The 26,886-nt window shown below is 33.8% G+C and overlaps 2 protein-coding genes across 3 annotated transcripts; one reads left to right on the forward strand and one right to left on the reverse strand.

Moving 5' to 3' along the window:
• Positions 1–777: 777 nt before the first annotated feature.
• On the reverse strand, positions 778–4,584 carry LOC105335419 (mitotic spindle assembly checkpoint protein MAD2A). Of its 2 annotated transcripts, none has more exons than XM_066066808.1 (5): positions 4,429–4,584; positions 2,357–2,503; positions 1,806–1,926; positions 1,355–1,458; positions 778–1,079 (listed from the first exon to the last, which is right to left on the reverse strand). In XM_066066808.1, exons 1-5 carry the CDS (start codon positions 4,496–4,498, stop codon positions 919–921), a joined length of 603 nt encoding a protein of 200 aa, XP_065922880.1. In that variant the 5' UTR covers positions 4,499–4,584; the 3' UTR covers positions 778–918. The 2 variants fall into 2 exon arrangements, with proteins under 2 accessions (XP_065922880.1, XP_065922881.1); XM_066066809.1 differs by lacking the exon at positions 4,429–4,584 and adding an exon at positions 4,175–4,193.
• A 10,572-nt stretch (positions 4,585–15,156) lies between these two features.
• On the forward strand, positions 15,157–23,279 carry LOC117688405 (uncharacterized). Its single transcript, XM_034466461.2, has 3 exons — positions 15,157–15,162; positions 15,588–16,214; positions 19,389–23,279. Exons 1-3 carry the CDS (start codon positions 15,157–15,159, stop codon positions 23,277–23,279), a joined length of 4,524 nt encoding a protein of 1,507 aa, XP_034322352.2.
• Positions 23,280–26,886: the final 3,607 nt, after the last annotated feature.

Consider the following 26,886-nt stretch of genomic DNA (forward strand, 5'->3'; position numbering starts at 1 on the left):
CTATCACTTGTCGTAAACTATAAAGCAGTCAAAATAAATGGATTTTTAAAGTACAGAACTACCTGCAATAGTTCATGCTTCACACACATACTTTATTTGTCTGTACTCTTCACCCAAAGCTGATTCAGAAATATCATGCACCAAATGATGAAAATTACATAATCAATGCAGAAGTACACATATTGAATGTAAAAATCTCAAAACAGAAATAGTCCTTTTTTCTACATTCCCACTTATATATATACATGCAATAGTATAAATTGATGGTGTGTACACATAGATAGAATGAAAAGAGAACATAAGTTACATGCAACTCAAAAGAGCTGTATTACAGAGACCATTGCATTAAGAATAAAAATCTACATAATGATCAGTTAAGAGAAAAAAAATGATAAAATTGATGTAGGTTATCATTTCATGAGAGCAGCATTGACATATAATTATTTACATGAAGTTATTGACAGTGAAAAATGATTGGATGTTTGTTCAATTTTAAGTATGAATAAATAAAACAAAATAGCACTCGCGTTCATACACAAATTTACAAGTAAATGACTGATCTATAATACTTCAAAAGAGACGTATTCTTGTGACTAAACAATCAATACATTAAGAATATAATACATGCACCAATATAAATGTCAGATTTGTAAGTTCTTTTTGTAGACTTGTGAAAAGATGTCTAACAATGTAAACAAAAATCTGCCTACAGGTTGGACTCAGCAAAACACAGGCAATCCTACCTAACATAAGGTAGCGTCTACTTTTAGTAACTTTCACTTTAACTTTTCCATCCAGTTACGCGACTTTCCTTTTGTCTGTGGTACATGTAGATAAATGTTATCTTTAACACCAGAGCTCAAAGTATCTGAAGTCTGTCTTTGAATTCCCCAATCAGAGAAGATTTGTTGGCCGATCTTATTTTTTGAATGCTACCATGGCGTCCACTTTGTGTATACTGGTCGTGAACGAGCGCAGTCTCACTTCCTCTGAGTTGGCGATGAACTGAGGGCCGTCTTCGCCCCATTTAGCGGGTACGTCTAGGTCTTTGTCCGTGTAGACTAATAAATCAAAGGCACCTGAAATTGAATTTTAAATGTACCTTATTTATTAAAAAATACAAAGTTAGAATTTATTACATTGATATGAAAATATTCGTATCAGACAGGTAGCTCATGCTTTTAATATTTGTAGAACGGTTAGAACGGTACAACATTTGTCTTCCAATCTTATTACCTTTTCAGTTTAACTTCATTTTAATTTGCATTTTGTATTTATGAATGTATTTCAAATAACACTGTTATAACAATAAATATGTTGTATACATTTCTCATTGTATTCTAACTTGACTTACAAGCTCCTTCCAGCAGGGGTAGGAAGGTGACGGAGGCAGTAATCTGTCTAATGACTGCACTGATCTCATTGTTAATGTCTTTCTCTGACTTCTGACGTGGTTTACTATAAATCATTTAGATATCTATCATAAATCCAAAACAAACAAAAGAATGGCCTCAGTCCTAAAGCCATACTGATCAAAACAAAGCCCACTCTTTAATTTTTTTTCATTTTATTAATAAAATAAAAAATTGTTTCGTTTTTTTTCTTACTGATATCTCACACTCTCATATATATATTACCAAGCAATATTAAAGAAACTCATTAACAATGGGTTATCTCTCTTTCAGTATCAAGCTAGATTTGTGGATTTATACCTAATATTCTGAATTATCTAACAATTCATATGATTTTTAGAGAAATTTGTTTACATGTCTACATTTCATGAGAACTCGTCCCCTGCCACATACCCGTCTTTAAGGGCCTCCTTGTCCCCCTCCACATCAAACTGCCACCGCTCCAGAACCTCATTGGTGTCCACATCCTTAATAACCACCACCAACTTCTTAACTGTCATATTATACAGCCATTCTGGAAAAAAAATACCATAGAAGCACATTTTTCGCTGGGTTAAAATTTCATTGTTTTTCAACCAAATACAATTTTGTGGGCAATTAATTTATTGTAATCCCTAAAATGTATTGCATATCAACTCTGTATTTATTGACACTTGGCTTAAAAATTCGTCATGGATTTAATTTCATTGATTTATACTGTGAATGAAAATAACGAAATAAAATCCTCACCGAATAATTCTGCTTTTTCAGTAGTATATCTTTATTAAATTCTAAAAGCATTGTCAGTGAATTTAAAATTGTGCTAATAAATATTTAAAAGCTTAGTTATCGGAAGTACCAGCATTGATAACATATCTTCCTGTAAAGTTACACTGTAAATATCCAATAATTTTGGCTATCTTTATAAATAATTATCTTTGTCTATGCATCATTCTCTCTGTTACCTTTGATTTGTGCTATAACTGGATTCAGGTAGTCTTTTAACTTATCATCTGAGGTTACTAGGAGAGTTAGTCCGTACTTCTGGACCCGTGTGAAGCTCTCTGGGGGGTAAATCCCCCTCTGGTAGAGAATACTATTAATACCATACACTGCAAGATAGTCGATAGAAAATGAAATTGACGGTTAATTAATAAACCTTTGAAAATACTAATTCATTACATTTGAAGTAATATAATGTATTCAAATTAAAAAAATCTAGCTTTCTAATGTAATGTAAATTCAGGTTGATGAATATATATTTATATCCAGTGCATGTCTAATACTTGAAACTGTCACTTCACCGAGTAAAATTTCCTCTATGACAATAATAAGGACATGCAGAGCTGCAGCTTCTAGTTTTAAAAATTTCAGATGTGATGGATGACTACAGCGCCTCCCATTGTAAAACTGCAATTTACGACCAAATTTTGGACTGATTAATCTTATTTCTTAACACATTCTGTGCAAATATTTTATTCTTAAATAATTCCTTGGACTAAACTTGCCTCGGATATTCTTTTTAACACCATCACCAGCCCTGTAAAGTGAAGTGGTGCAGTTTGTTTTCATGTTAAAATGGCAACTCTCGATCTCGACATAACATACTTCATTATCCGAGGTCAGTTAGCATGTTTGGAAAAAACTTGAGGCAAGTAAAAGTACGATATCAGCTGCGAATCACAAAGAATTCAATGGTTCTACTTTTTCCCAAAGGATTAGTGTGTAAATATAAGGTTCATTAGTCTAAAACTAGCGCTATTTTTGGTGTGTCGTAAAATGCTGTTTTTATCAGGTCCAGTACAATCTCTTGATTAAGCTATATAGCTTGAAAAAGCTATATAGCTTTATAAAGCTATTCAAAAATAGCTTAATAAAGCTATTTATTTGCAGTTTTTGAAGAAAATATTTATTGTAAGAAATGGACAAAAAATCGCAATTAACTTGCTACTCATATTTGCACAATTGACCATTAAAAACTTGACCACAATTTAAGATAGTTTTAACACTGCAGCTTTTAAACACTTTTAGCAAAAAATATATTTCCATTGTTTGGGTAACTGTTTACCACTTTGTGTGCAATTAGGCGTGGATATGATGATTTCTTCTCATTGTGATAAATTATTACCAATCAATTATCTTGTTTACCATAACTGACCTCCTTTATATTTATTCAAGAAGTAACTGTGTGGTCATGAATCAGTTGCCCCAAAACTTTTAGTGCAACGTCTCTTAAGGAGACGCAAATTGATGAGTAATCTTTACATGCATTGTTCACAGAACAGTTCAAAGTTGAGGACTATCACTGGACTAAAATGCGATTTTTTATACATACTGATAAAATTACAAATTTAAGAAAAATGTATGACAAAATAGCTAAATGAAGCTACTCTGAATAATTTAATAAAGCTATTTAGCTTATTCAAGCTATATAGCTAAATCTGGAGATTGTACTGGACCTGTTTATACTAAAAGAGGCACTGTTCCTTCGGAGTTCCATGTTGTCCATCCAAATTTTTTCAGACCGAGAGCAACAGATCTGTAGCAAGAACATGCATTGTTTGGGCAACGCTTAAATTTAATACCAGTATTACATGCACATTATATTGTAATTTTACTGTGTGAAAAATAAATAGGACCTCGGCAGTCAGACACTTTTCAAAATGCCTCCATTCTGGCTTTTTGTTAACTTCCAAATTTATCATAACAAATCTTGCATTGTTCATTAATTAAACGGTATGTTCCTAAGAATTAGAATTTTTAAAGTGGACTTGTATAGTTACTTCTTTTTTAATCCCGTACATCTCTCCTCGTTTGATACACGTGCTGACACTTCAACAAGAATTGCATCACATTGGTTAACCATGTCTTTGTCAAATATATATCATAAGTGTATATTGTAAAGATCTGCGAACTACTCAGTATACTGTCATAATTTAATTACCGCTGTACCGCTCTTGATGATCGACATCTTTAACAGATCGAATTGCAACTTTACAACTTTTATTGTAAAACGTTTTGAAGACTTTATACTTACAAAAGAATTCTGCAACGATTTCAGTGGATCCTTTCAAAGTGATTGCATTTGATGTTGCAGTAGCAGCCATGATTAATTTTCCCGCCGATGTAATGTTATTTTTCTAAAGGTCGATCTCGATGCAATTTTCCGTTAATCGGTGCGACAGTTTACCCGAAAAGACCCAAATGAAAATTTTGAGAAAAAAAATTCTGAATTTTCTTTTATATCCAAGAAAAAAAAAATAAATGAAAGATCAAATCTAAAATGCAATAGATCAATTTTACCACAGACATATATAACAGTAGTTATAGTATATACGCCCCTGATTTTACTCTTTGTAATTAACACTCATCCCATTAAAGACTTAAATTATTTGTTGTTTTATCAAAAAAGTTTCCAATTAAAGTAACATTTAATACCAGTACAAAAGAAAAAAAATTATCTAAAAAACAAATATTTAAGAAAATGACTCCATTAATATATAAGCATTCATTTTATCTTTCACCGTAAAAATAAAAAAAAGAAAATATTTTCGAAGATTTAAACATTAAACAATATTGGACTCACCTTAGGTCCTAGGCCTACTAGTATATCTATAACTCAGATCTACGATTTCCATAACTATGACTTTCAAAACCTGACTAAAGTTATTATATATGGCTTGGTGGGTTTTTAAGATTACGGTGGAGATCGAACTTGAAGGACCTCTTACGGAACCATAAATTCAGCTTCTCTTATATACATGTCTGAAGGTAGCTAAAAAAATATTTCTAAGTTTTAAAAAATCTTTACAATTTTGTTATCATATTGATATTATCACAAAGACAACGAGTCTAATTTTATAAGGGCTTTAAAGACGTCATATCGTATATAACATAGCATTTGGGTTTTTCTCCAATGAATATATTTTAGTATTTTAGAAAAGGAAATGATATTTTTGAAAATTGTTTGGTGTTATTTTTTATGTTTTATAGGACACTTTATTTTAAGGTCTGATCGATGCAGTCTCTCTACTAGCATGCCACCCCTTTTTTAGTTTAGTCATTATTAAGGTCTTCCGTTTCCAACGGAAGACCTTATAGTTTTCGTACTGTTTCTTATCAAGGTCTTCCGTTTCCAACGGAAGACCTTATTGTTTTCGTACTGTTTCTTATTATTATTAAGGTCTTCCGTTTCCAACGGAAGACCTTATAGTTTTCGTACTGTTTCTTCTTATTAAAGCTGCTTGGTCCGATTTTATATCAAATTTTATGCACGCTTTTAAACGATGGTTATGCTTAGTATATGTATAATAATAGACATTGCAGTAGTTTTACCCGTCAGTTATGCCAAATTTCAATGAAGAAAAATATGTACAAAATTTGCTAACAAAACAAACGACATTAAAAGGCACCTCGTTATTTCGCCTCATGTTAAATTTCGCCCCTGACGACGAGACGGGTATAGTTGTATTACGAATTTGACATCGCTTTAAATAAAGGTCTAAATGATCAGAGAAATTACAAATAAACATGTGTACGTTTTGTTTGCTAATATTTCTAAAGTCTGCTTTCTTTACAATCGATGCATAGCATGCGGGTTGAATAACCCCAATCATTCGGGGGACGAAACCAAGCGGTTTCCTCTTCTAAATATTCCCGTGATGCATTTTGGTTTGTTTTTTCGTTTGCCCAAAGAGAAATTATTTTTATTTACTTTGAATATTTCTAACTTTGAAAGGAGACTGATTCTGCAGGTGTAAATAGGAGAAAGTCCATAACTTTCTAAGATAAATGATTTGTATGAAAAAAATTTTGATACTGTAATTACAAAAAAATCGGACCAAGCAGCTTTAAGGTCTTCCGTTTCCAACGGAAGACCTTATTGTTTTCGTACTGTTTATTATTATTTTTTTTTTCCAAATTTTGTGCACGCGATTTTTCAGAAACTATTGGACCGATTTCAACCATTTTTTCACAGATGATGGAACATGATTTGAATTTTATATGTTTTTGAAATTTTTGTTGTCGTCACTTCCGGTCCCGACTAATGGCCGATTTTGTAATTTTATACGACCTATTTTGTGCAGAGCTGATCTCAGAAACTATCAGATGTATAACTTTGAAATTTTTAGGATAGGTAGATCATAGTTTGAAGTTGTGCACTATCTTTTTTTTTTACGCCAATGGCGCCATTTCCTGGAGCTCGCTGGGGCATGGAAATTGGGTACGAATTTTGAAACAAAATTGTCATACGTTATGATCTGTATCTTTTTATCAGATGAAATTTTGTAAAGACATATATAATAAAAGTGGTGAGATATCAAAAGTTCTTTTCAACAAAATCAAGAAAAAGGGGCTGGCCCCTTTAATTAGGGGCCAAGAGACTCGTAAACTAAATTACAAATAACTTTAAAACGAAAAGGATTTTGTAATACATTATAGAAGCAAAGTTGTTTATCGTAACAATATTTATCTGATATAATCATTGCATTACCCATTCATTACGTAACAAGGGGATTTTAGGGGTCAGAATCCTTAAATTTTGACTCAATATATTTAGAGAAGGAGACTTATTTTGTGAAGCATTGTAGAAGAGAAAATGTTTGGATTGATGATTCTATTCGATTCCACTAATCGAAACTTCAATGTATGTCCCCATTAAGGATTTAAGGGGCTGTCCCCTAAAATATTTAATCAATTGTATCTCAATAATGAACAACAATTAAAGATGCGTGTAAGAGCAAAACATGTCAGTATTCGTGAGACTGTCGTATGAAGTCAAGAAAAAGGGGCTGGCCCCTTAAATTAGGGGCCAAGAGACTCGTAATGTCTATAGCCCTGCTACAAATAACTTTAGAATGATAAAGATTTTTAATGCATAATAGAAGCACTTATGACGTAACTAGGAATTTTTATTCATTATCTGAAAGTAGGAGGGAGTAATTCTGAAATTGCCTCAATTGTATCATTTTTGTTAAAACCGTACGAATGAATTAGGGGACGTACTAAAAACCTGCAATTCTATAAACCTGAAAGACTTAAATGACATTACAATTTATATAAATGATACATTTTAATGTTCTGTGTCAAATAAGACGACTATGTGTGGCTTTTAAATATATTTATTACATGTGAAATTTGTTGGAAAAATATCATGACATGGCATCATTATCAGTTATTGACACAGTTATTAAATATAGTTATCGTCACAAAAATACCAATAAATATTAATGTCATTTCATGATATTTTTCTACCATATTTCACATGAAAATAAAATTTAAAAAACGCACAGCGAGTCATTTTATGTGACGCAGAACATAAAAATGTTTCGTTTGTACATAAATTTTCTGGACATTCGGGTATTTGAAATTTCAGGTCTTTAGTAAGTCCCGAGAATGTGATTAGCCAATCAGCATTGGCCTATGATTTGTTTACAAAGAAGAAGGCAAATTGACTTCTGGGCTGCGTGAAAATTTTAACAATTCCTTGTAACTCATCTTGGTGTGAAGTTGTTTAGAGACACCTACATCAACAGAGAGTGTGTTTGCGTTAACAGAATTCAGTGTAAGTATATATATGGGACTAAAACCTGAGATTTTATCCTATATGCTCATCGTTTGTCAGCGCCATTTTGATTTTAGAATATCAGTGGGGTTCAGCGGATCGGATTCACAATAAAAATGCGCCAAAAATGAAAAATTGTTGGGTAGGCCTTATGTGTTGTGTTATTTTATTTGTATTGTTCAGTTGACATTTCCGGCTTAGGCAATTGATCTGTATGAAAGTACAATATTGTACATTTACTGGGTCCTAATCACTAGGAATTACTGTCAACTCGTAACCAAACCGACTTGTACCCAAACAGACTTGTAATTAAATAATCTGAGTACAAAAGACTTGAATTATAATAGTATGCATACCTTTAGAGAGGGAGAAGAATTTGTAGATGTGTCATATAATTAAGATTGCATGCACAATGTAAACAGAAATTTTGTATCTTTGGCAAATCTGCAGAAGATGACATTATATTATCTAAAATTCTATCATTTATCTCATAATTTCTTAATTATTGTTATTATATCAAAACCTAATCTAAACAGCATATCTGTTAGATTTACAATCCAAGTATTATTGTTTACCGCTGGACAAATGGGTTATGGGTCTGTTTGGGTTCGAGTCGGTTTGGGTATGACTTCACTTGATTCCATCACTAGATTTTGCAACATAGCTTGATTTGCCTTTATAGCTTTGTTCACTTACCTGAGTGAAGTAGATTTATTTAGCTAATTTTATGCAATTTAACTTTTTATGTACAGCCTATAAAAGGTTGTAAGGAACTTTCAACCTCTATTTTTATGAAAGCAACCCAGAGCAAAAGTAGTTAAAACATCAATGCTTTTGAACAGTTTTAATTAAAACATGCATTTCAATTGTTTGATTAACCCTATGACAGCTTGTGTGCAATGGGGCATAGATTAGTGTAGTTACTTTACTTTGTGGTGAATTATTACTGGTCAATATGATCAATTGTCGACAGACGTCTCGGCCCAACGACACATCGGCCCTGACAGGTTGGCCCGAACTTATTGACACGTCTGCCCATGTAAAGACACCTCGACAATGAACATTTTCGGTTATAAGTTAAATGTATATATGTATATATATATATGTATATATATATATATATGTATATATATATATGTATATATATATAAAAACATTTTCGGTTATAAGTTAAATGTATATATGTCTCTGTACATAATAAATATATTTATAACATAATAGATATATATAACAATTAGGAACAGATAATTTCTGACAACAATAAAATAAACATGGGCAGATAATTTCAGACAAACCATTGTGGGCGAAGGGAGTACATGTTGGGCGGGAAAGTAGATACCATTGCAAAAATTTATTTATTCATTTATATGCTTATGATAATGCAACTTCATTGATTTTTATTTCGTATGAAAAATAAGTAATTTTCGTGCTACTGAAAAAGTACTTTATATACTGTTACAGTATCGTTAACTTTACACAGTAGCTGACATGCTGACCTTAAGTGCCTAACGGTTGTGCCTTGTTCTGTTTTATGATATAGGACTAGATATTTTTGCTCAAAGTAATATAAGAATTATAACTTTTTAAGTAATTAAAATACTTCAATAATAGTTTTCTTGTTTTCGACTGCACTATGTTATGAAAAATATCCACAAGGGTATACGTCCATGATATTCACAATGATTCTTAAATTAATTGATAAACAGTCGACTGGTTTGAAACTGAAATAAAATGAAATGACTCTTTTATGGTCTTTTACTCATTTAGACCTTCTTAATTAAGAAAAGAAAAACAATAGCAATGATTTCTTTTTTATGGATGGAAATAGAAATTTTGAGGAAGAGTCAAAGAAAACAAAAAGGTATACATAAAAACCAAAGTATGAATAATAATATGGAACATCTGGTATGGGTTGATAATCAAGGGAAGGATATATATGGACTTTAGTGATTATCGTCTCACAATTAAGTCTGCTCATAATTATAAATCCTCATTGTCACCAGTGACAGGCAATTGAGACTCTAGGAAGCACTGCATCCTCTTGTTTGTCTAACTCTTCATTGACTTCTTTTTTTTCTCATTTTTGTATTTTCATCGATATGCAATATATATTTAAATTAATTTAATTTTGCTTGTGTCGAGGTGTCTTTTACGTGAGGCGAGTTGTCTCAAATCTTGGGCCGACCCGTCAGGACATAGGTGTCACTGAGTGCAGAGGTGTCATTGGGCTGACTTGTCTAACATTTTATCAAGTATGTTAACCAGAACTGTTCTTCTTTGTTATTCCATTTAAGAAATAGATGTGTGTTAACAAATGAACAGTTAAACATTGCCCCAAAACTTTAAGAACTATTACTGCATATCTGGAAAAAATCAAAAATTTTAAGAGTGATATTTTTTTTTCATGAATTGTTGTCAGATCAGTTCATAGTTGAAAATTATTGCTGCCTTTGTTTATTAAGTACAACTTTTAGCACAAATGCCCATTTAAAAAGAAAGAATAATTGAGTATCAGGCAGATAAATAAAGGTAAGTAGGTCAATCAACCTGCATTGCTAAATCTAGTGATTGAACTAGACCTGATTGATTAGCCTAGGCCAACATTATATAGATCGAATTATTTAGTTGACTAAGTTAGTTAAAACTAACACATCAGACAATAAAAATTTATTTGGTATAATGTCATCATGCATATATAAACATATTGTACTATTAGCATGCATCGATAATGGTGATAATTTAAAAGATAAACACTACGGTCAACGCATTTGCGTATTCACTTTGAGTCCTCGTGGTGTGAAATTGATCGCGGTTTAGCACAGGTAGCTCCGTTGAAGCCGTGCATCCTTGCGGTACTGCATCTCACCTTGTCCACACTGTTACGGTTTTTTGAATCCAGTCTTGGGTGAAAACTGTTCTAATTTTTAATGTAAGTCCCCCCCCCCCCAATATCTTCTCACAGGGGAAATATGATTGAGGGAATTTATGAATAATTATTCAATTTAGGGAATTAATGAAAATGAATTTATGTTTATTTATTTTATAAATGAAGTTGATTGTTATAATTTATTTTTTAAAAAGAGGGGAAAATAAAACGAATGTGCATTTTTGCTAATACAGAATTTTGTACAAAAATTCATGCAATACCGATAGCGTTCAATATTTGTTCATGTTGTTCTAGGCACATTCATCGTTGACAATGATCGGTTATCAATTAGGTTATTTAATTTAACATTTCATCAAAGTATCTTATCTAGCCTCACAAAAGGGAATGATAGTTGGTGTTTCATTTACAATCTTTTCATAATTAATTCTTAGCTTTATAACATTTCTTACACTTAGTCAGTTTTCTTAAATACGTTAAAAAATTTGTTTAATGAACAACAAAGTACATGTACCGGTACATTGTATGTTTTATTTTCATGTGGTAAAGACCAAAAGCGCTATGATAAATTTCCTAAAATAGCCGTAACGGCTACATGTATTACCAAGTACTTTTTAATTTCACATAAAATTTAAGTTTTTTGAAGAGAGAGAGAAAGGTGTCTTGACAATCTATAATACTTCTCATGACACAGGTACAAGCAAGGGTGCTGACACAGACAGGAAGTTATTCTCATGTGTATACACAGGGACATCCCATTTTTAATGTGTCTGAATTACGCATTATTTTGTTTTTGAATCTAGATGGTCTAAAGAGAGTCCAGATAGTAGTTTTTGAATAAAATAAGAGTCAGATTGAGGGTAAGAAAAGCCATACTAGTTGAGTTGATGCGTTCTAATAATACTACATAGCGTAATTCCTATCTTTTTAAAATCTAGGACATTTTTTCAACTCATCATAAGGAAAAACAATAGTATGATGTCTTTTAAACTATTACTAATATTCAAATAAACATATATGCATCATGTGCATGAATTGCTTAAAAAATTGTAATGTTTGGTTTTTTTGTACAATCTTAGCAAAATACATGTAGTAATTTTTTTCAAGAAGTTTTTGTTATAAAAAAAATTAAAAGAAGGTAATGAATTTTTGTTGTTAATGACAATGTACAAGGTATGTAACTTCGGAGTAAGGAGGGGGCTGCCCCCTCCCCACTTTTTCTTGAGGAAAAAATTTTTCATAAATTTACATTTAGAATATTGGATTATTATTGAGTTCTCCCCCCCCCCCCCACCACTTTTTTGGGAACGTGTAAGAATTTGAAGAGAAAAACAGGAAATAACCAGTAAAATCAAAGTTCTAGTAGGTCCCCCCCCCCTCGCTGTAATACCATAAAAACAATAGGGCAATTTGACAAGCATTTGTTTAATTGTACCATATACCAATAATTATTGCAATTGCTGACAGTGAAATGTGTGGTTTGAGGAGAGTGCTGCTAATAAATGTGCATGTACATTGAATTATCAAGAGTAGTAGACAAGCAAGCCTTCATGAAGATGAAAAAATCCTTTTTGGATGATTGTGTCTGCCAACCTTTGTAGAGATAATACTTCATTCTATCAGTAGGTCAAAGTAAAATTTGAAGATTGGTGCACATTATACTTATATTTACATTCCACATATATTTTGCATGTAAAGCTACTGCAGATATAGCACCATAACACAGACAGGGTACTAAAAGGTTAAATCACGAGTTTTAATTGTGACGTCACAAACGTTGAACGCTGAAAAATACAACGTCACAAGCGAAAATCAAAGGTCATGCTTGTGGCTGTTACTGTGGCTCTTCCATTAATTTGAACTTACCCATAGGATAATACAGTAATTTTGAGGTATATTTCGCATTTGCGTACAAGGCAATAAGGTAAAAAAATGTAAATATAAGCATTAAATCCTTATTTTTTGAAAGATATAGTCTCATAACTGCAACGGTGTGTGCAAACAAATTTTCATAACGCGCTAACGCGCGTTATTCAATTTGTATGCACACACCGTTGCAGTAATGAGACTATATCTTTCAAAAAATAAGGATTCAATACTTAAATGTATGCATTGATTATTAGCGGAATTTACTATACTTCTTAATGACTTTCATTTATTTTGATTCATTACTAATTTGAATTTAATCATCATGGGATTTTTATCCTCCCACCCATCCTCTGTTAAGATCTCAAATAAGAAAAGCATTTACTGTGAAATCTTTTAATTTCGTAGGGGCCAATTTTCCTGGACTGTGGGTTTTTTTGCTTATTCATGGGGATGTAATTTCGTGGATGCGTCAGTATTCAGTTTTAGTAGGTAAACTCAATGTTTTATATTTAGTTTAAGTTGAGGATATAAATTCGTGGCGAGGGCTACCACGAATACCTTGAAAATTGAGCCACATGTATTCTAATGATTCCACAGTATTTGCACTGAAATTGAAGAAAGGAGGAATTGTCCCAGAAAGAATCCAAATGCATTTCATTCGTGATGTTAATCATTTTTTCCAACAATATGTATAAATCTGACACACTGATTACTTAGGCCATTGCAAGTTTTTTCTTTGTTTAGCGTCCACCCAAAACTCAAAAACCTGTCTTTCTATCAGGGAAAAAACCATAAACTTTAGAAAAAAACACAACTTTAAAAGTTCAACAAAATAAAATTTGTTATATATTTTGAAGTATTTTCTTCATTTTGTAACAAAAATTACAAATACCTACTATATGATTTCCATTTTGAATGTTGTTATATTTGATTTCTGATCCAGATTTAAAAATGCAATCCTGAGACCGACTTATGAAAAAGCGATCTAATTTTATGAACAACAATTGTGTAGTTTTTTTGTGTTTTTTTATACATCTCAAAAGCGATCCATCCGCGGATGCTAAAGATAGAAAAATCTTGGAATGGCCTTACTGTAAACTGACTTTTATTTGCGTGGAAGAAATTTTCGCGAGGTTAGCGATAGCCTTGTCTTCGGGAATATTTCTCGCTGCGAACCAATCCTTTTTCCATAGTTTTTATAACAATACAGGTCTGGATATGGCTTGGTCGCGAACATAAGTCGTCGCGAACCAGTTTGTCAGCAGTTTATCGCAAAATAAAGTTGCTTTGAATAAAAATTGGTTTACAGTATTTTGGATGAAAAGGGGAAGATAACTTTTGAAGTAACGATAACTCTATTTTATGGGAAGATGGAACAACAACATTAAAGACAACATTTGTTCTATGGGGACAATTATGTGAGCCATTGTTAAGATTGATCATGTGTCATGTGTTTAGGGAAAATTGATTATCACTAAAATGTGCAGTATTTTGTTTGGTTATACTGGTTCATATACATGAAACATTTCTTTCATTATAAAGAAATGAATTATTTTGCATAATGATTGTAAGAATCTGTTTAAACCTTGAAGTCTTACAAATAGATGAAATGAGTCTATTGGGAATGTAAATTAAACTCAAAATCATTGATTTGATTATTTAAATGTAGTGTTTTTGGCAATTTGAAAATAGTTTGCGATATAAATTTTCCTTTTAATAGAAATAAGCAAATTCTGATTATGTTTTGTAAGTTTTTCCAAGGTAAGTAAGCTCATCAACGAAAACCATAGTACTATTTTCAGAGATCTGGACTTGCATTATAAGAGAATGTATGGGAAATTTTTGAAAATTGCAACTGCATCTGTCAACACTCAGATTAGAAACTTTTATTCACAGATGATCTTTGCACGGCTATTTTCATCAACTGCAAGTAGAGAAATTAGAGTGCATTGTGTGTTTTTAATATTTTCAGAAAGGTTCATACTTAAGGTGACCAGCAAGGCCTTATGAGCCTCTTGTTTTATTGAATAGGAAAGTTATTTGTTAAGTAGAAAGGAATAAGGTATATCTTATAAAAAAAATTATTGTCTTAAAATATCAGCTCACCTGAACTGAAAGCTCAGGTGAGCTTTTTTTTCTCTCTTTGTCAAGAATCTGCTTGTCCATTTGTCTGTCCATCTCGTCTAACTTTTTACATTTTCACTTCTTATTTAGACCCTCTGGGCCAATTTCAACCAAACTTGGTGACAACCATTATAAGATATAGGGGATTCAAGTTTTTTTTTTTAATAAAGGCGATGCTTCGTTTCAAAGGGAAAATTAAGAATTATCATAAATTTGTTGGTATTTTTAGAAAAATCTCAACAAAATTGTTTGGAGAAAAAAATTAAACTTGTGTGGAAGCATCATTAGGTAGTGTAGATTAATGTTTGTTCAAATCATGATCCATGGGGGTAGGGTGGGGTCACAATGGAAGGGGGTTTAAGTTTTACATAAGAATGTATAGAGAATTTAAAAAAAAAAATCTTCTTTGTAAAAACAAATTTACAAATAAAACTAACTTGTGTGAAAGCATCTTCAGGTAGTGTAGGTTTAAAATTGATCAAATCATGTTTCCCAGGAATAGGGTGGTGTCACTATGGGGGATGAAACCTTTACATAGGAATATATAGATATGTCGTCTTCTCATAATATGTTTACTGGTAGTCAAAACCACTTAAACTGTGTAAGAGATTCCCGAGGAAGTGTAGGTTCAGGTTTGTTTAAATCACAAGGTATTATTTAGAAAGAAACACTATGTAAAATATTAATGCATAACTGTATAGCAATAATCTTCTTTTAAGCTTATGCAGGATATGTTTATGTCTATGTTTTTCAGATGCCAAAGAGAAAGGGCATGAATGAGAGGGTCAGACGCCTAAAAAACAGGCAGAGAATGAGGGATGCAAGGCAGCAGCAGCCAATCCCTTCAGGCGATTCAACAGAACAGCCTTACCAAAGTTCTGCTTCCTCTTGCGGGGAAGTAGATGGAGCTGTCTCAGCTCCCCTCGGTTATCTTCCGGGGCAGGTTTCCATGGGGTTTCCTCTGAAGGAAGAAAAACCCCTGGCCAGGATGCAGGCCTCTCTTCGTGAGAAAATGCATCCAAACGCTCTGAGTTCTGCATCTTCTCAGGGAAGTCGTCTGTGTGCCCAAAGCGGCGGCATGGCACCGTCCCCTGACTCCCCACCGTGGGTTTGTACCTCACCGAGGGTACCTGAGCCGGACACCGTGCACGTGTCTGGCTCAGCAGGACAGGCGCAGCTGGGTATGTCATCCTCCTTTAGTGGGGGTGAGTCCAGCAGGATACAAATTGATGCACCCAGAAACTTGACGAGAACTAAAAAGTATACTGAAAGGAAATTATATGATGATACTGTATATATGAGAAGTGAATGTGATGATGATGATGATGATGATGACGATGATCGTGGATCAAAAGACAGTAGTATGTCAACAACAAATAAGGTATATGTTTCTGTTCAAGGGTCTTATCATCAAGCTGATATCATTTTTGGTGATAATGCAGGAACACAATGTGTAGCAAATTGCCTTGCCGCAATATCATTTCAAAGGATTAAGGATACTGATAAGTGGGGTAGAGGAGACATGAACACTGTGCTGTTTACAGGAAATGAGTTATATACTTACTTACAACACAGTTCAACAATTGTAAGTAGATACCTTCTGGTAGATGAATTACCCCAGTTTTTTGAGTGTTTCAATCAGACATTTGAATTTAAAGCAAATGAATCATTACCTAGTCTGATCAGTCTATCTAGAGTTGAACCTCAATATGATGACTTCAATGCACACCCACTCTTAGAGGCTCTCCAAATTGCTCTTGCAGACACAGATGGCTGCTTTGTTTGCTTTGGTGGAAATACGTTTTTGATAGGGAAAAGAATGAAAGGGTATTTTACGTTTGACTCCCATTCTAGATCTACTGAGGGGTATCTGAGTGAAAATGGAAAGAGTACAAGGGTACTGTACAGGACAGTCCATGATTTATTCAATCATATTGTTACTTTGGCTAGGTCAATGGGATATTCTGAAACAGTGCAATGTGAAATAACTGGAGTGCTCTGTTCAATAAAACAATTTAAGTGTAGAGAAATTTCTGTTCAAATGCAACGAAACATAGAGTCTGTAAGTGTTGTGGATAATACAAAGATTGCAGAAGTACATGTAGGAGAAAATTGCAATGCTACACAAAACGCTCATTTTTCCAGACATGATGACATTGAGTATGTTTGCAGTGAAAATAACGGTTTTGATTTTAAGCCTCTATCAGATGTGAAAAAACGGCAGTTGTGCGAGTCATTTGGAATTTGTTGCTCATTTGTTGACAATTCAAAAGACGTGACGGCTGAAATATTAAACATGGGAAAGCCAGTTGGGGTGAAAGACATAGATCAAGATGGGAATTGTTTGTTTAAGGCAATTTCGTTTACTTTGACAGAAGTACAAGACTTTCATGAGGTAATTCGCTCAGGGGTTTGTCATCATTTACTTCAGAACCAATTGCTATTTAAACCTTTTTTAAGACATGAAGAGGACTCTGTTGAGAACCATATTTCAAACAGTCAGATGATTGAAAATGGAAAATGGGCAACTGAAATAGAAATTCTTGGACTTTCTCATTTGCTGAAGACTGATATCTATACATATTCAGACAATCGATGGGTTCTATTTTCAGGGCGAATGGTAGATCCAGATTTTGATATTGATCAATTAGGGTCAATTTATTTGCACCATAAAGATCAAAATCATTATGATGTTGTCACAATGGTGTCGAGTAGGTCAACTAATTTACAACACCAATCTGTTGCACCAAGTGGCGAGGGAATGATCGAATATAAAAAAAGATTAGGCAATCGAGAAAGAATGAGAATGAAGCGCAACATATTCTCTAAAATGCAAAGTGAAGATGTTCTTGCTAAGAAAAAAATGCGGTACATGAATGATGAGACATTTAGATCAAAGATTATAGAAACTAGTAAAGGAAGGTACATGAGTGACGAAAATTACAGGAAAAATTTAATACAGAAGGGTGTAAATAAATATGCAATGGATGCTGAACATAGAATGACCATGAAGCGAAAAAGCATTGCAAAGTACAAGGAAGATGAATCACACCGACAGGACTTAAAAAGCAGAAGCAAAATTAAGTACAAATTAGATGAAGAACACAGAGAAAAAGTAAAAATTGCAAGCAAAGAGAGTTATCACACAAGCTCAGAGGCTAAAAAGATAAGAAAAGAAAGTGTTTTAAAGAAAAGACAAGGACGGATAGAAAAGCTGAAAGGCGAAGACGTAGTAGTGAATTTGTTTAAAAACATCGTCAAACAAGGACCAGAATACACATGTTGTTGTTGTCATCGTTTGATGTTTGAAAAACAGGTTCGTGGATGTACACACGAAATGTATACAAAAAACCAGCAGGCAAGACATGTGGCAGATCAGTGTATAGATGACAAATATGTTCACCAGTGTGGCGCGTCTTGTACAGACTATTGTCCCAGGTCTTCTCTGTGGGTTTGTTTTACATGTCACAGAAAAATCTTGAGTGGAAAAATCCCACAAGAGTCTACAATTAATAAAATGTCACTTGAGGAAATTCCACCCGAGCTCAGTGATTTAAATTCATTAGAACAACACCTCATTGCTTTACACATTCCTTTCATGAAAGTCATGGCTCTCCCACAAGGTGGACAAAGAAATGTACATGGACCTGTAGTGTGCGTTCCGTCAAATATAAAGAAAACAACCAGTTTGCCACTAAATGTTGATGAGAATCTTTTACTGAGGGTAAAACTCAAACGCAAACTATCATACAAAGGCTACTTCGAATACCAATTTGTAACTCCACGACACATTAAGGTTGCTCTTGAATTTTTGAAAGAAAACAATAAATGGTATCAAAACGTTTCTCTTACTAGTAATTGGACTGACAATGACGATCACTGTTTGTTGAGCGATACTATCGAGAGTTGTGAAAACAATCAGGAAATGACAGAAATGGAAATAAATCAGAACATGGAAGTCGCAACTGACACATGTTTACAACCTGTGGACATCGCGCAAGAAGTCCTTGATCATTACTTCGATGATGTCTATAATATTGCACCAGGTGAAGGACAAAATCCTGTAAGGATGTTACAAGAAGAAGGAAACGAAGCAAAGTCATTTCCACATTTATTCCCATCTGGCAAATTTTCATGGAATGAAGAAAGGGATGAAAAGATCACACTTTCAAGATATTTTAACAACAGACTTATGAATACCGACAATCGATTCGCAAAGGACACAAATTACATATTTTTTGCGCAATTTATGTCGGAATTAAAACAGGTGATTGAAAAAACGCAGATATCAATACGGAAGTCGTTGTCCAAAAGTAACGATGGAAAATTGGTGACATCAGACATGCTTCAAGACCCAAACGTGCTATCAAAACTTCTCAGAAATGACGAAGCCCTGCGATTCATGCAACCAATAAGAGGAACGCCTGCATATTGGTCAACAACACAAAAAGATCTTTTTGCAATGCTGCGACAGTTAGGAATTCCTACATGGTTTTGTTCTTTTTCGGCTGCTGAATTCAGATGGAATGAAATTGTTGCTTGCATTTTGCATCAGGAGGATGACAACAGAAATCCGTCTGATCTAGACTGGTCTGCAAAAAGTGAAATTCTTAGAAGAAATCCAGTCACTGTCGCTAGAATGTTTGAACACAGATTTCATGTATTCCAAAAAGAAGTCATTCTGTCACCAGCCAATCCCATAGGAAATGTTGTGGACTACTTTGTAAGAGTTGAATTTCAACAAAGGGGTTCTCCACATATGCATTGCTTGTACTGGGTTGAAGATGCACCAAAATTAGCGAAAGATAGTGAGGAATCTGTATGCGAGTTTATTGACAAATATGTGTCATGTTCCTTACCATCCGAAGAGGATGAACAAGAACTAAGACAAGCTGTGTTAAATGTTCAACAACATAGCAAAAATCATTCAAAATCGTGTAGAAAAAAGGGAACAGAGTGCAGATTTAACTTCCCAAGACCACTATCAGAAAGAACTTTTATAGCTGAACGATGTGACGAAGATGCAGAGAGTATTCACACCAATGTAAAAATGAGTACATCACAAGCTAAAGATACTTTACTTAAGGTGTGGAATAAAGTTCTTGATGATACTAGTGAATCTCAAACAACTGAGAAGATATTCGCAGGTTTATCTCTGTCGCAAGAAGATTATGAGATCGCACATAGGGCACTGACAACAAGAACAACAACTATTTTGAAAAGAGACCCTGAGGAAATGTGGACAAATCAGTACAATGACTGTCTCCTAAAATGCTGGGATGCCAACATGGACATTCAGTATGTTCTTGACCCATTTAGTTGCATTGTGTACATTATTTCGTACATCTCAAAATCAGAACGGGAAATGGGAATGTTATTGAAACAAACGAAAATTGAGGCAACTGAAGGAAATCTTAGTGCTAAGCAAACAATTAAGAAAATAGGATCAGCCTATTTAAACCACAGAGAAGTCAGTGCACAAGAGGCTGTGTACAGAGTATGCAATTTAAAAATGAAAGAATGCTCAAGGAAAGTAGTTTTTATTCCTGTTGGGGAAAATCCAACACGCTTAAGCAAACCTCTTTCACAGCTGAAAAGAAAACAAAGATCACAGTCAAACGAGTTTGAGTGTGATGAAGATGAGGAAGACATTTGGATGACAAATATTGTAGAAAGATATGAAAATCGCCCACAAACTGACTATTTCAATCAGATGTGTCTTGCAGAGTTCTGCTCCGAGTTTAGGGTACTTGCAAAATCTCAAATTCCACAGGGTGAAAAGGAAGGAGTATACGAATTGCGAAATGGAAAAGGTTACATCCAGAAAAGAACGAGAGGTAAACCAGCTGTCATACGATACCCAAGATTCAATGCTGAAAATGCACCAGAAAAGTACTTTCAATCGATACTACAGCTGTTTCTGCCTTACATTAGTCAAAGTCAACTCAAACCACCAGGTTTTGATCACTACGAGTCATTTTATAGCAACGGGTTTGTCAAATTTGGTAGCGATTTACACGCAGTGAAGGATGTGGTTAATGACAATCGAAACCAGTTTTCGGAAAATGAAGAAGCAATTGAAAATGCTGAAGAATTGTTTGAAATGATTGGCGAGCCTGAAGATGCATGGGCAAGTCTTTGTCCCGATGCTGAACTGAAGCGAGAAGAATGTTTAATTCAGAAATCAATATTGGAAACAGAAGACACTAGAACTAAGGAAGTAACTAAAGAAGTTGAAAGAGAAGATCATGCAGATTTTATATACCACATCAGGGAAGCTTCAAATTCAAGACAAGAGATGTTACCATTACTGCGAAGCTTAAATGATAAACAGAAAGAGGTCTTTTATTCAGTGCGTGAATGGTGTCTTAAGAAAATATCTCAAGGTAAACCAGATCCATTCTATATATTTGTAACAGGCGGAGCAGGAACAGGGAAAAGTCACTTAATCAAAGCTATTCATTATGAAGCATCAAGGCTGCTTGGAAAAACATTGTCCATACCCGATGCCTTATCCATTCTCCTAACTGCTTTCACAGGAACGGCTGCCTTTAACATTGGAGGAAGCACAATTCACCATGTTTTTTCGCTGAAAAAAGCACTACCTATTCCATATGAACCCCTGAAGGAACAAACTTTGAATGGCATAAGGTCCAAATTAGAGAATGTGCAAATCTTGATAATAGACGAAGTATCCATGGTCTTTAAACGCCTGTTGTATTACATACACGAACGACTCGTCCAAATTAAAAAATGCAAGGAACCATTTGGTGGCATTTCAGTCATTGCTGTAGGCGATTTCTACCAGCTTCCTCCTGTAAAGCAGCGAAAAGACGAGAGATTGTATATGGAAAATGACACATACCCTGTTGACTATTGGTTAGACTTCTTCAGAATCATTGAGTTAGACGAAATAATGCGTCAGAGGGAGGATGTTGAATTTGCTGCCGTTTTGAATTCTTTGCGTGTTAGAACAATTGATGAGCAAATATCGAACGAAGCTCTGACAGTATTAAGAGATTGCATCAGAGAAGGTCCAGATGACGTGTTGCACGTTTATTCTACAAACGAAGAAGTAAACGATTTCAATCTCGAAAAGTTGCAAACATGCTGTACAGATTTGACAGAGCTAGAGGCAGAGGATTACCAGAAGGACAATACAACAGGGAGGTTAAAATTACGTGACAAACCATTAGTCACAACCAAAACGGATGGATTGTCACCTTCACTGCTTTTAGCTGTGAATGCAAGGGTCATGCTTACAAGAAATGTGAATGTCGAGGATGGACTTGTAAATGGTGCAATGGGATATATATCTCACTTTGAGTTCGGAAAAGATCAGCAGAATAAAAACATTCAAGGAGTTGGAGTGATATTTGACAGTAAAGAAATTGGTAAACTACATGGAACAATTACCTCACACGGAAATCAGATCGTGATTCAAAGAATTCAGGAAGATGTAAAGGAAAAGAATACCAAAAATGTAGTTCGACACCAATTTCCCCTAAAATTGTCTTGGGCATGCACAGCACACAAAGTGCAAGGAATGACAACCGACAAGGTAGTCGTCAATTTAGATCGAACTTTTGCAGCAGGTCAAGCATATGTAGCCATAAGTAGAGTGACTTCAAAAGCTGGGTTATTTATAGAGACTGCAGATGAAGATAAGTTTAAGAAGAAAATTTACGCTGATCCAGATGTTAAAGCAGCATTGAACATCATGCAGAGATTTGTTCCAACCAGAATGGGTGAAATTGGACAAATACAGGATGAAGAATACAAATCGATACTTCTACTTATTGTGCAAAGTCTAAGGGCGCATATACAGGACATCAAATCAGACAATAGACTCAGACAGGTGGATTTAATTTGTTTAACGGAGACGTGGCTCAGAAACCAGGAAGACCTGTCAGAATTCGAAATTCCGGGCTTTAATTTTCACAGCATTTCAAGAGGAATCTGTTATGATGATTCATCAAACACTTTTCTTAAATTAAGCCAAGCCCGAGGCGGGGGAATAGGTGTGTTTCAAAGAAAAGACGAAAATATCAGAGTTCACGAACTTCCCTTAAAAAATATTGAGGGTATGGCGCTAGAGCTTTGCAAAGAGAACATTGTTTTATTAGTGATCTACCGACCATGCATCATTAATGTTGGTTTTTTTCTAGATACCTTTCACAAAGTCGTGAATGTTTTCCAAGAGCGTGGATTACAGTGTATTGTAGTTGGAGATTTCAATGAAGATGCCAGATCGAAAGGACCAATTACAAGTTCTCTACAATCAAGAGGATTTGAACAAAAAGTTGACTTTTCCACAACTGAAGGAGGAACTATCCTAGATCACATCTACGTCACTGATGGAATATATGTTAAGGTTGTAAAGGTTCCTGTCTATTTCAGTTATCATGATGCTGTCAAGGTGTACTTTCGATTACCACACAAATGATTGACCATTGCAGAACTTAGTTTCAGTTTCAAATACGCTTTACAAAATATATTTTCTTGACTGTTCTTTTTTCGTTTTCCTTTACTCATTTTCAAAGATATTTTTACCACAGAAAAAGATATTTTATGTATTTTGTTAGATGATGATCATTTTTAAGGTACGTGTACCAGTTGTGCAACGCAGTCTGTTTACATGCAAATTTTAAAAAAAATTTAGATCTGTTTGATCTAGATATTTTGAGAAAATGTCGTATCTTGAGTCCTTTTATGTGTTAACGGATGACAAAGGTTACAAATAAAATTTCGTTTGAAAATTTAGAAAAAGAAAAAAACGTACCGATTTTTAGAATTTTACCCCTCTATATTTTAATATAATAAAAACAATCACCGGCATGTTACTTTGAAAGACTGTATACTAATGTTGAATTGTTAAAACACTAACTGTAAATTAAAATTTTCATGGAAAAATTGTTTTAGGCAGACGTGGAAAATATGTATCATTTCAATTAAACATAAAATAATAAAACCCCTCTAGAAATCTATAATTATATCAATTAAGACAATAAGAAAAATGGTTTCTGCATTTTGTAATTAGATACTATAAAAGTGTGCAAATAATTGACTGCAGTTATAAAATACGCTCTCCTCTCAAACTTTGTCGTAAAAGTACGCAGAGACTTGATTTTCCTCAAATGACCAATTTTTATTGTATGTTTATGTCTTAGACGTGGTTAGTGCAAACCATTGCTAAAAGGAATATTAACATTCTATCAAAGGATAATTTGACAAAAACTTTATTTTATTGGATTTTTTTCACTTTAAATAGAATTTGATTTAACTGTTTTCAGACCTATGATAAAAAAAGAGGATTTGTCAAATATTTCTAATGTTTATGGTTGATTTCCTTGAAAATATATTGAAGGCGAAAACAGGTTGAAACATCTCTTAGAAGAACACACATGCATTACGTAAAAAAGGTCATCAGGATTCAATTAATATTATCATGATTGAATTTAGGAGCTTTTCATTGCTTTCACCCTAAAGAACTAAGCATTGTTTAGTTTTAAATATCAGAAAATGTGATTTTCATTTTCAAATTACTAAAGATAGAAAATTTTAGGGGCCAGTCTTCTTAACCCTTATCAGGAAAATAACTGGTTTTAATCGATTAAAATAATTAATGCATATATTTTCCCTTCTACAATGCTTGGCGAAATATGTTTTGGTCCCTAAAACGATCTTCTCCAGATATCTCGAGAACGTTACAAAATTTCGAAACACTTGTTGAACAAAATGTGCATTCTTATGACATCAAAAGAGGGGTAGATAGTCTCTCATCCGTAACTCTTAGATCCCGCCTCCATTTCCAGATATGTTTCTTTGACGAATATTAAGTGCAATGTCATTTTCTGTTCTTAAAATTGGACGGAAGACCTCCTCGTTGCTCGCAACGAGATCGTGTCTAGTTATTATTTTTTTTTTTTCCAAATTTTGTGCACGCGATTTCTCAAAAACTATTCAGCCGATTTCAGTCATTTTTTCAGAGATGATGAGTCATGATCTGAATTTTATATGTTTTTGAAATTTTTGTTGTCGTCACTTCCGGTACCGATTTATCGGCCATTTTGTAGTTTTTTACGACCTATTTTGTGCAGAGCTGATCTCAGAAACTATCAGAGATATGACTATGAAATTTTCAGGATAGGTAGTCTATAGTCTGAAGTTGTGCACTATTATTTTGTTTTACGCCAGTGGCGCCATTTCTTGGAGCTCGCCTGGGCACGAAAATTGGGTACGAATTTTTATCCAAAAATTTTATACGTTTTGATCTGTATCTTTTTATCAGTTGGTATTTTGTTAAGACATATATAACAAAAGTGGTAGAAAATCAAAAGTTCTTTTCAACGAAATCAAGAAAAAAGGGCTGGCCCCTGAAATTAGGGGCCAAGACACTCGTAAACTCTATTAGAAATAACTTAAAAATGATAAAGATTTTGTAATGCATTATAGAAGCAAAGTTGTTGATCGTTACAATATCTATCAGAAAAAATCATTGCCACACCCATTTATGACGTAATTAGGGTTTTTTATGGGCCAGAGTACTTAAACTTTGTCACGATATATCTAGAGAAGGAGACATATTTTCTTAAGTATTGTAGAAGAGAAAATGTCTGTCTTAATAATAATAATCAATTCCACTAATCAAAACACCAATCTCTGTCCCCATTAAGGATCTATAGGGCTGGCCCCTAAAATATTCAGTCATTTGTATCTCAAAAATGAAAAACAATTTTAGATAGGTGTTAGAACAAAAAATGTTATTATTCGTGAGACCTTGCGATTGAACTCAAGAAAAAAGGGCTGGCCCCTTAAATTAGGGGCCAAGAAACTCGTAAACTCTATCACAGATAACGAAAAAACGATAAAGATTTTGTAATGCATTATAGAAGCAAAGTTGTTGATCGTTACAATATCTATCATTGCCACGTCCATTTATTACGTAATTAGGGATTTTTAGGGGCCAAAGTGCTAAAGCTTTGACGCAATATATCTAGAGAAGAAGACATATTTTGTTAAGCATTGTAGAAGAGAAAATATCTGTATTGATGATTCTAATCGATTCCATTAATCAAAACACCAATGTCTGTCCCCATTAAGGATCTAGAGGGCTGGCCCCTAAAATATTCTATCATTTGTAATTATAAAATGAACAACAATTCTAGATAAGTGTAAGAACAAAAAATGTTATAATTCGTGAGACCTTTCGAATGAACTCAAGAAAAAGGGGCTGGCCCCTTTATTTAGGGGCCAAGACTGTCGTAAACTCTATTACAGATAACTTAAAAACGATACAGATTTTGTAATGCATTGTAGGAACAAAGTTATTGATCGTAACAATATCAGTTTGTAGAACTCATTTCCAAACCCATTGATGACGTAATTATGGATTTTAGGGGACAAAAATCTTACATCTTTAATGTTTTGTATGAGAAAAAGCAAAACTTTTTGTTAAGCATTTTAAAGGATAATGACAATCGTTTACATTTTCTGAAAGGGAGTGGTTGAGGGGAATTCTGAAATTTCATTGATATTTTAATGCTATCGTTTAAAAATTGAACGGAAGACCTACTCGTTACTCGTAACGAGATCGTATCTAGTTAAGGTCTTCCGTTTCCAACGGAAGACCTTATAGTTTTCGTACTGTTTCTTATTATTATTATTATTTTTTTCCACGAATTTTGTGCACGCGATTTCTCAAAAACTATTCGGCCGATTTCGACCATTTTTTCACAGATGATTGCCAGTGGTCATAATTCTAGAAGTTTTTTGAAATTTTGAAATCGTCACTTCCGGTTCCGATTTACGGCCGATTTTGTAAGTTTTTACGACCAACTTTGTGCAGACATAAACTCAGAGACTATCAGAGATGTGAATATAAATTTTTAAGGATAGGTAGACCATAGTTTGAAGTTGTGCACAATGCAATTTTTTTACGCCAGTAGCGCCATTTCTTTGAGCTCGCCTAGGCTCGAAAATTGGGTACGAATTTCGAATCAAAATTTTCATACGTTTTGATCTACATCTTTTTATGAGTTGATATTTTGTTA

This window comes from Magallana gigas, chromosome 7 (genome assembly GCF_963853765.1).
Source record: "Magallana gigas chromosome 7, xbMagGiga1.1, whole genome shotgun sequence".
Lineage (NCBI taxonomy): Eukaryota > Metazoa > Mollusca > Bivalvia > Ostreida > Ostreidae > Magallana > Magallana gigas.

What these genes read in the sequence shown, in the direction of transcription:
- LOC105335419 (XM_066066808.1), bottom strand. Translation starts at nt 4,498, where the DNA reads ATGGCTGCTACTGCAACATCAAATGCAATCACTTTGAAAGGATCCACT. An exon ending in AGTTATAGCACAAATCAAAG is followed by an intron (nt 1,927 to 2,356) that starts GTAACAGAGAGA and finishes TTTTTTTTCCAG; the next exon opens with AATGGCTGTATAATATGACA. An exon ending in AAGGAGGCCCTTAAAGACGG is followed by an intron (nt 1,459 to 1,805) that starts GTATGTGGCAGG and finishes AATGATTTATAG; the next exon opens with TAAACCACGTCAGAAGTCAG.
- LOC117688405 (XM_034466461.2), top strand. An exon ending in GTATGTCAACAACAAATAAG is followed by an intron (nt 16,215 to 19,388) that starts GTATATGTTTCT and finishes ATTTTGCATCAG; the next exon opens with GAGGATGACAACAGAAATCC.